Source organism: Arctopsyche grandis, chromosome 4 (genome assembly GCF_051622035.1).
Source record: "Arctopsyche grandis isolate Sample6627 chromosome 4, ASM5162203v2, whole genome shotgun sequence".
Taxonomy (NCBI): Eukaryota; Metazoa; Arthropoda; class Insecta; order Trichoptera; family Hydropsychidae; genus Arctopsyche; species Arctopsyche grandis.
The window spans coordinates 5886846-5898238 of record NC_135358.1 but is presented as its reverse complement, the minus strand read 5'-3'; the positions used below and the strand labels follow the sequence as shown (position 1 = coordinate 5898238).

Here is an 11393-nt window from a genome sequence, read left to right as displayed (position 1 = left end):
ATCTGAAGTGCAATTCACCCGAATGTCATCACCCAATGAGTAAGCAGTTGCTGCTCCTTCAACTAACGGATCTCGCAAAGGCAGTGCTAAAACATCAAACCAATTCTATATTACATAAAAAGTTACATATGAATTAAAATGTATCATATTTTTTAAATAAAATCTCACCGGCTACAATCATGCTCGCATTTCTGTGGACTAATCTAAACGTAGGCGCTTCAGTTACCACTTCGCAACGATAAACTCCAGCAGAACTAGGCTGAAGTTCCATCAACTCAAGATCGCAGGCCACTTGTGAACATTTTGGAGTTCCTGCCAACTTAATTCCATGCACTGGAAACGGCAAACCTGGTGGCTGTCAAAAAAGAAAGAGTTCAATAAAATCAACACATTAAATTTTCAACCGAACTAGTTAATGCACTAGTTTGACATTAAAATATCGTAGCGAGCGTTTCTCGAATGTATTATTTGAACAGAACGTAGTTTATAACTCCTAAGAGAGCTATGCATTACTCGAAACTACTATCCTTATAAGAGAATTACTTTCTAAATCTTTCCCCTTTGTAGGAATAGTTTAAATTTAGCCGCATTTGTGTAGCTAAATCTTACTAGATATATATACTTCATATATATGTATATGTATATATATAAAGAGAGTTCCTTGAATCTATTTAATTCTAGCAGAACTTACAAAAGCTACACATGTACATACATAAATCCATATAGTACGTATAAAGCATAGAGTGAAACATCGTTATAGATTTACAAAAGTTCATATGTAGGTCTAAATTTAAACTCACCTTCTGAGCTGGCATATATCGAAATAGTTCCTGTTCGTCTTTGAACCATTTAGCAGAATAGAGATGATCCTTTCCCATGTCATATCGACAGCTGAGTATAGCATTTTCTCTGGGATCTGCTATAGCCGGTACAACCAGTTCTACTATCTCGTGAGCATTACTCCAACCTAAATAAATAAAAAATCAATAAGTAAACATTGAAAGTTTCTATACAAAAAAGGAGAATATTCAATTATAAATTCAAAAAAAATAGAAGCAGGCGAGTGAAACGTTATTAATAGCGTTTAATACTAAATGTAAAACGTTGAACGCTAAAAACGCAAATTTTTAACGTAAATACGAATATTAAAACCTCTCGGGAAATTCTTTCACTTTGCTCACCGACCTTTATATTTTATATTGTTGGTATATTATTAATATAACGCACAAATGAAAATGTTGGCCAACCGCGATGAAAATATTTAGATATACATACATGCATACATATATTTGGGGTGGCATAAAATTTATAATATAATAGACGGTGAAGAAAGGTCGTCGCCATTATAAATTTTAAGTTTATTTTGCATTATTACATTCAAGCACAAAATTTGAATCACAATACTCTCCTTGAAATAAATGTGAAATATTCCAGAAGGAAACTTGAGTAATTAAGGCGACTTTTTGTTAAGCTTTTACTATTTTGTAATTAAATACTGAGAGGAAAATCGAATATTGTATGAATAATGAAATGTCGCATCTAATTGACTGAATTTCGCTCATTTGTACTTTGAATAACTTTATAGAATACTAATGATTAACACAATGCAAATCTGAATGAATATTTTTAACATCGTTTAAATTGTTGAATTGTATTCTAAAAAGAAAAATACAAACATGTTATTAATATGCATATGAATCATATATATTAACATATTAAACAAATGGGTATTCACGGAAATATTAAATAAATTAACTTCGAAAACTCATAATGGTGTGTATATAATCCTTTCAAAGCAAAGGAGCAACTGCTATTATTTCCAATTGAAATACATAATCGAATATATGTATGTATTTCACTTTTCTATCATTGTTTTGATTGATAATATTTGCCTCTCTTTAAATAGATTATATGAAATGTGGAAATAAGATTATTGAAAAATAATTTCAAAAATGACGCAGATACGAAGATGTAATCATGCTATATTATAATTTGCATTTGGTTTCAATCGAACTTGAAAAAATATATAAAGTTCTTTGAACAACCACGTACCGACAAAAATAAACCAAAACACATTTTCCAAATGACATTCATGATATTTACAATGATAAATAAATAAAGCAAGATACACAGGATGCTGCTCTCATTCCAAAAATAAACACAGCAACTGACGTTCCAGTCTTTACTTTTATTATTTTAAATAAATTATTCAAATTTATTTAAATTTCAAGCAATTCATACAATTTCCGAATACTCAATGATATAATTAACAACATTGAAAACTCGCAATGCTGCCAATATATGTACATACAAATGTACATATGTGGATGCAAACATTCCGCTAATGATCAACATTTTCATAATAAAAGAACATCCCTTTCCGAGTGTTTTTCGCCAAGGATAAATTCCCGTTGTAAATCTGCGTTCATTAAAATTCCACGAAACGTATAACCCTTATTTTTTTATTACCATAACAAAACGAGCATAAAAACTCCCTTTGTTTTTATTCACTCTCCGCGCAAGCCCGAATACAATATTTCACATTTTTTCCTACACCTAAGATATAATAACATAATATAAGGAAATGTGAAAAAGCGAGCGCTTTTGCATGTTTTCTTCGAATTAATATATTATTATTACAAAACGCACGCCTTAATACGACGGTAGACACTCTTCGTCCTTTAATTAATGTCTTGAGGAAGAGTCAAGTTTTCGCGAAATTATAATATGACAGTTTCTACGGTTGAACAAGTTGCGGCTCAGAATATTATTAAACGCTCGGCTCTGGATTGGGGAATTTATTGCGACACTGAGAGAGCTTTGCGAGAGGAGAGCGTTAGTGTTGTAAAAGTTTCACCGAGAACACTTACCACCATTTAATGACCACCTGTTTCGCGTTGAGGTTGCCACTTACCACCCCCCTAAGTAACTATAGACTCAAATTTTACTTGTATAGTAATAATAAAATAAAAAAGCCGTAGAATGGCCGAATCGGTGGAGCGTTGGACCCTTGAAATGAAGGTTGCCGACATGGGTGAAACATTTATGCGATTTTATCGATGGTTTCGAGTATTGCTTCAACCTTTTGGTTGGATTATGATAGTGCTAAAATGGGTATTGGCCATTTCCCTATCGAGATTTTACTAAAATAACTTATTTAAAATAAAAAGCAAGGCTCGTTTCCCGTCCAATAGACACCTCCAATATACATAAATACAATAATGTAAATGTAAGAATGTTAAAAAATCGTCGTTTATATTATATCTTATAATGTAATAGAATACTTTTATAAACTGTACATGTTTTATTTTATTTTTGTAGGGTCTGGACTAAGTATACGTGCTCGTTTACATTCAACGTTGGTTTAAATATTAGTAAGTCATCTAAGTTATATATGTACATAGTTCAGTTTTCTGGAGTGCAATTTCAAACATATGAAAAAAAAGGTTTATAAAACTCTGATGTATTACGATATTTTGATTTTTATATTATATTTTTCTACATTGACTTACATACATACATACATATCTATATTGTCATTTTCAATATACATATTTACATGCATTCGTTTTACATATACATACATTTGTATTTAAAATAAATATATATATATATATATATATATATATATATATATATATATATATATATATATATATATATATATATATATATATATATATATATATATATATATATACATAAATTGCCATGGTATTTTAAATTAAGAATAAAACATGAAACCAATGTTTCATCTATTCATTTGGTTGCTAAGCAACCAAATGAATAGATGAAACATTAATCTATGACATTTTTTTCTATGACTCCCAAATGTATGGAAATATTTTTATACGAATTTTAATAGTATTTTAATTAAATCCATTTTAGAAAGTATAGGATTAATATTTTTCAGATATATTTTTAATCTGAATCTCCGATAAAAATAAAATATACCGTTATAAATATACCGTATAACAAAATTGATAATACTGACATCTTAATCATATATCGCTTTCCATACCCTTTAGATACCCTAGATTCCCCTTAACTAAAACCTTCCATATCCCTGTCTGTAATACTAATCTCGGATTAAATGCACCTATTGCAAGATTATGTAGAACCTATAATGAAGTAAACTCTGAAAGATGTAATATAGATATTTTTAGTGATTCCATTATAATGCTTAGGAATAAATTATTATTATTATTGTAATCGAATTATTATTATTACTATTATTATTATTGTTGTCTTAATTGTTCTACTGTCTTCTAGATTAATTGTTTAACATTTAAAAATAATTTGTAATATACTTAAATAATGTTGTGCACACCTATAAGTGATGTACATATATACCAGAATCATAAATATGTAAAGAATATATTGCGTAATGTATGTACATTGTTAGTGAGCCTTTTTAAATTAAATAAAATAATCACTCTGGTACCCCAAAGTTATTTATCACACCAAAAAAATCAAATTTATCTTACAAAAATTTTGATTTTTTTCTATATATGTATATAAAAAAAAATAAGAACTGCAATACATTAATATGTACATATATAGCCTCGCTTTGGACAGAAGAATCGTAAAAGTTGGACTTTCTGAAACATTTCTCGTACATTCATGATTGCACATTGCACTGCTTGGAAGATCTTCGTGTTATCCATTTTAATCTTCGAATGGAAAACGAAAAGGCATTAAACAGTTCTTTGCCAGGTACCTACTTCACTTTGAAACTTTTGCCTTAAAGCGGCAAAGTTTAAAATGATATCCTAAGATATTTTGAAAATAGCGATAATCATAAAGAAAGATGCATTCATCGGTGTAAAATTGTCGTCCCTATTTTGTTATGTTAAATATAAATTTTTTCCTTAAATAAAAGCAACTCATTTAGACTGAGGACGTTTCCTGAATACAGAGGGCAAATATTCGTCGTGGATGTTTCAAGTTTGCCAAGTGGAACAGGAGGGGGAGTTGCTGAGGAGAAGTTTGAATGGTTAATTAATGAATTCAGAGCCAAATGAGATGTTGAATAAAGATAAACAAAAAGTCAACGTCGGTCGAGGTTCGCGAGAAGAAAAAAATTAATATTGATAAGACGTCGTCGTCTCATTCCGGATCTGTGTGCTTATGTACTCGAAAGATCCTCTGTAATCACGCCGAAGCTTTTCCGGAACTGCTTATCCGAACACAATCCCAAATGCACATTTTTATTTTTTTCAAATTTCAACGAGACTACAGCGCGTGAATTTTAATTGAAAATTTTCCTCCCGAAACTCTCCAAGTTATTAATACGTTAATTAAGCCGAACTGGAGTCAATTTTGTAAAGTTTCCAGACATAAATTTGCAAGAAGGAGATACTATATAACACTAGAATGGATGATTTCTAGCAAAACGTAACACCCACATAAGTTTCCAAAGCCTTGTCGGTGAGCTCTTTGTGAATAAATTTCAATTAAAGGGCGATCCCTGACATAGAAACCTCACTATGCTCACATTGACTTCTAGAGTTCGCTTTGCAAATTTTACCGTATTGTAAAATAAAATAAATTATAACAATATATGCATTATCTGAATTTATATAAACATTATATAACCTCATATAAATATAATACATATCATTTCCAAAATCTTGAAATTTATTGAACTACTCTTATAAACAGTATAATATTATATAAAGTAAAGATTCTGCATAGCTCATCGATATTAAGAACTGTTGTGATATTCTCATAGTGAAAAGGAATTATGTATGACATGCTAAGACGAATACACATAAATCGATAAAACATTAACCTAAATATATGAAAATTAGCTCTAAAGAGAAAATTGTTAATTAGAATACTTCATCCGAGTTTCCCGATGATTTTAAAGTACTATATATGCAAGATAGGTATTTATTTTCTCTTTAAACAAGCTCAGATTTAAACAATTTGAGTACTTTTATATACATATGTATATATGTATGTATGTATTTATGTACAAAAATATCTCAAAGACTTAAACATTTAAGAAATACTTATGTATATCGAAATGTGATAACGTTGAATTATTTTATGGAGATTGACACACAAAGCTTTGAAAGTTAATGCGTACATCTCTTTTGTATATTACAAACATATAAATGTAGCAATTAATAATACTTAAAATTGAAATGTATATAATTGTCTCTATATACATATGTACATAAAAACATACAATAATAAATTGCAACATTTTTTTATCTATGGTTCTATTTTATTGGCCATACAAAATAGAACTACATTTTAGCCTTAATTTGGAAACTTCCAAGTATCCATTGTTTCCAAACTATGTATGTATATACATACATATGTACATACATACATATGTACATACATACATATTGCGTATTTATAATTTTATATATACCTAAATAATTTCAAAATATGTACACATGTGTGTATACATAAGTATGTTTGCATGAATGTAATCAATTTGGGAACGATTCGACTCAAGTTGAATTCATACGTAACGGTCGGATCTATGTTTATACTGCCCAATATTTGACATTTACGACTCGTAAAACTCCACTTGAAATTTACAAATATCGTAAAATATTAATAAACCTAGTATATCTGCATCGTATAAACTTTTATCACTGTGTGCCACTAAATTCCCACAAAATTTAATAGTACGAAAAAAAACTCGATAGATTTTCGATTAACGCTTTACGTTTGTTGACTTTCTATGTCGCGCAACTCGGAATCGAGCCGTTGAAATTTTATCGAAAATGACGTAAAAGCTCTTGCGAATTCCTCCGTGTAATTTCACGCTAAATACCTCATTGTCAATTAAAATTTCTCGAGTTGCTCCTTTACACAAACATTATCGGCCAAATTGGCCCCTCGCTTGTCCCTCAGCCTCCCCGGGTCCCCGTTCCCACTTCTCGCTCTCGTTCAAGGCTTGTTTTCTCCGATGTCTTAATTATCGAGGGTCTAATTATGAAAATGAAAGCCTTTTCGCAATTTATGAACGCGAAACTTAAGTACTGCTGATATTCATTAGCCTGCTCAATCGTGCCCTTTTCGAAACACTCTCAAATGCGAGCCCGCTTTAAATTAGCATTTGATACGTAAAAATGCGCTCTAATTTGAATTTTTGTGTGAATAATGAGCGGGAAATTACGGGCCGTTTACGCGATTTCCTTTCACGTTTAAGGTATTTTAAAGATAATTAATACAAACATAAATATTTACACGTATTTATTCCGAGCAAAGGCGGCGTGTATTCGCAATGGGGATTATACCTTGTATTATGCTTTATTTCTAAACTCGCTTTTTACAGCTATGTACATATTACGCTTACTATGCAAAAGAAAACGAAATGTAGGCATTTATTTTATTATTATATTCATTGATATAATAGAATTTTAAGCAGGGAAATTTAATGTTTCCTATACAACATTGTACTTAAATGGAACAAAAGTGGTTCTATTAATATCAATTTTTATATTGTGTGTACATATCTAATTTCCTGCACTATTTCAATTCCCAGGACACGGGACAGAGCTGGAGATCATTCTCTTCATAATCTATTTTTTATTCATATATAAAATTTATTTATTTAAAAATATGATACTAAATAAAATTGTATCTTTTAACTGGAAAAAGTGAAATTATAAATGCAAATTTATTTGAAATTGCTTCTTAAGAGTACTAAAATATTTAAATGAAAATTTGAAAGCCCATTTCTAGATTTGACACAAATATTTCCAGCAATGGAAAAAACTCTTTCAGTTTCGGTATAAATTGGTTTTATATAATAGTTCAAAGGGACGAAAATAATTATTTTAAATTACCTGTTTTTTTTCTCCTGTCGCATTTTTTCATTTCCTTTCAAGTCAAGGTTTCTTAAAATAAGTTCGATAAGATCATTATCAAAAAACATTAGAACGAAAACGACATAATGTTCTAATTCTTACATACGTACATATGTATGTTCTCATGAAAATACGAATATGTACATTGAATGTTGAACATTTTTTAATATTTTATTTTATTTCAATCTAACATGTACAATCGCCTTTACTGATACAAGGGTATATGGTGCCCCTAGGCAGATTGGTTTCAGCACCCCTCCCCCCCCCTCTCCATAAATAAATGTCATGAAAGTTCTTGAAATTTTATGTTGAAGAAAAATATATTAGGACAAAAACAAAAAAATAAATTTAAAATTTGTAATCAAAATACGCACGTTTTATGTATAAAAATGAATAAAATACGGATAAGTATGAATAAATTCGATAATGAAGACAATATATTATATTCAACAATGAATTGAAGAATTTCATGGAGTGACATTTCTTCTTTCGAATATTAATGGGTTAAGATATTTAATTTGGTGAAGCAAATCCATCCCTGATATATATCTACAATATATACATACATACACATGTTTCAGCGGTATTTTATATATAATATAATTCCAAATTACTATTTGTACCAACGACAGTTTTATGTTTTACAAGTTTTATTCGTGAGTCATTGATATTTGACAGTCAACCTCCTGCGTTCCTCGTACATTATAATATTATACAATCACTACTGTTACTTCGAGTAGAAAAATTAAGTTGAATATAGAATATGGTTCAAAGAAAGCCAAACTTTTTTTTCTATTTAATAATTAAAAAAGAAAAATTGGGGTGCCCTGCAGCGCCCCTTGTTTATGGCGCCCTAGGCACGTGCCTAGTCTGCTGCACCTTTTAACCGGCTCTGCTAACTATTAATCTACGCTGCTGGTTAATGTAAAAATTATCGCACACAAACTACAAATCAAAGTCCAACCGATGATTATAAAACTTATATTAGTTTAAGATCTAAAATGATTCCTTAAACAACAACGTTTGCCATCAGTCAATTAAATTGCTATCTCACACCTTCCAGACTACTCGATTGAAACGTGTTTCAAAAATAATTCATTTTACTTTCACATACTTTATACCAGACAGACGTATGTACGTACATAAGCTTAACCAATCTGACTCGTGAGCACGATACAAACGTCTTTAAACAGCATTTATCGTGATCAGACTGCGAACGAATAAGATGCTGTATCTTTGACTCGACGAGACCACGTACATACGTACTAGAGCAAGCAGTTGAACGAAACAAATTAACGGAGGGGTTGGGTTGCGTCTGCCGAAATGTCGCCAATCCACTGTCTGCTGCTTAATGAACCCATAAATGAAACAGAAGCAATAAACCCCCGTTAAGCACGTCATAAATGGCTGCTTATCTTGACGCGAACGACATCTGCAACCGACGACGAAAACCCCATCCCAAAACGACCGACATACACACACACACACACACACACACACAAAACACATACCATTTTTCTTGTAAATTGCGCTTCCAGCAATCGAGCTTTGATTGGATTTCATTTTTACCCGTTTCATTTGCAGTACGTTACGCTGGCGAATCCCAAAGTATAGTCCGCCACCCATTCGGTAACTGTAATGTGAGATGTCTTCATCGGTAAATATTTATTTTTAAATCATTTCAAATGTTCGAGATGGCCTATTTAGAGGAAAGTGCTCTCGTCGTTTTCCCCTCGTACGAATTTCAATATGTGAAATCAATAGCTTTACGGTTACCAATTCAAATATGATATTTATTTGATATTACTTTCATTTCAAAGCTCAAAATACATACATATATTATACATACCTACATGAATTTGTAAAGTTTCATACGATATGATGTAATTATAATAAATTTATTTACATGAAAAAACTGATTTCAATAAATCATATAATATAAAAATATTTCATACTACTTTTGGTCGGTTTATAAGATCCATTCAAAATATTGTTTTTCCATAATATAATATTATGATTTTACTATTTTTTTTTTCATTTATATGTCTATGTTTTTTGTCATATAAGTATGTCATATAATAAACCGCATATTATTTTTGTTCAAGACTTTTTCTATTGATTTTGTTTTCTTTTATTATCAATTTTTATATTATACGATTTACATTATATGTTTTATATTATATGATTTACTTAAATGAGTTTTTACCTATACAAATAAATAAATAAACAATAATAACAAAAGAAAACTATTATTCTATTTAGTTATATTTTAGTTTGTATTCTTTTCTTTCTCATTTTTTTGTCTATGTATATATACATACATATGTACTAGATATATTATGTATTTTGTAAAAATCTATAATTGGGCTCAGATGTTATTTTGTTATATTTATTCTTTGTTTTTATGAATTTCTACATCTGAGGCCTGTTCATTTTTCAATAAATAAAACAATATCAATAGATAATAGTAATAAAAATAATAATATACCGTTAATCATATGACATATAATATATGACAAAAAACATAGCAAAATAGAAATTAAAAAGTATTAAAAACATAATAGATAAAATAAAAGAAGAGGGCACTCTTAAAATTAATAAAAAACAATATTTGATCATATTTGTCGTGTTTAATGTTAATATATGGATGTATACCTGTATATATAATTTATAATTCTTAATCTTCATACCACACTTGTTGCTTTGGAGCAATTTTGTTAAGACGAGTGTGCATGATAAGCGTGGTTCAATAATATTCATTATCATGTCTACATTCTCATATAAATAAATTTTAAATTTTGTATTACCTTTATTATTAAATAAATTTTGTATTTACCTTTTTCATTTGTTTTTTATATTTGTAAATTTCAATTTCTTCTTATATTCTATCTTATTACCTTTTCCAAATATTTTAATACTATAGTTTAATTATGCAATGTACTACATATTTTGTCATGCCTTTATTCTTTACTTTTTAATTTGTTTTCCTTATATTTATCTTTTTCATTTTTGTAAAAATCTATTATTGGACTCGGATGCTACATATATTATTTATTTACTTTTTGTTTTTTTTATACCTATCTCTGTACATCCTGTCTGTTGATTTTTCAATTAATAAAATAAAATAAATAAAATAAAATAAAAAATATATTTTAATGAAAATGAAATGCAATTATATTTCCTTTTCAAGTAAATGTAATGTAGCATATTTTAAATTAAACCATCGCAATTCGTTTCCATTTCACATATTATGTTCATTTAAAATACTTTTCGGTAACTTTAAAACTGCTGAAATCAAATCAAAAACTCAATGAGATTGAATCAGTCGATGGGGTCGATGAAGTTTTTCAATAAAATCCAAATCTCATCATCAAATACAGATCTTCTTGAAATGTATACATATATATAGATCTTCTTGAAATGTTAAACCAAGTCAACTACGAGTCTTCAATGCTAACACTTTACCGTTATTTTAATTATAAATATGTACTTGAGTCAGAAAGGTCATATTAAAAGCTCGCATCGCGACGTACACAACAAAAGCACCACAATTTT

The 11393-nt window shown here is 29.3% G+C and overlaps 1 protein-coding gene across 1 annotated transcript; it reads right to left on the bottom strand.

The window, feature by feature from the left end:
* Window positions 1-94: 94 nt before the first annotated feature.
* On the bottom strand, window positions 95-10604 carry LOC143910409 (uncharacterized). Its single transcript, XM_077428859.1, has 4 exons — window positions 10529-10604; window positions 801-967; window positions 169-355; window positions 95-105 (listed from the first exon to the last, which is right to left on the bottom strand). Exons 1-4 carry the CDS (start codon window positions 10602-10604, stop codon window positions 95-97), a joined length of 441 nt encoding a protein of 146 aa, XP_077284985.1.
* Between the last annotated feature and the right edge of the window lie 789 nt (window positions 10605-11393).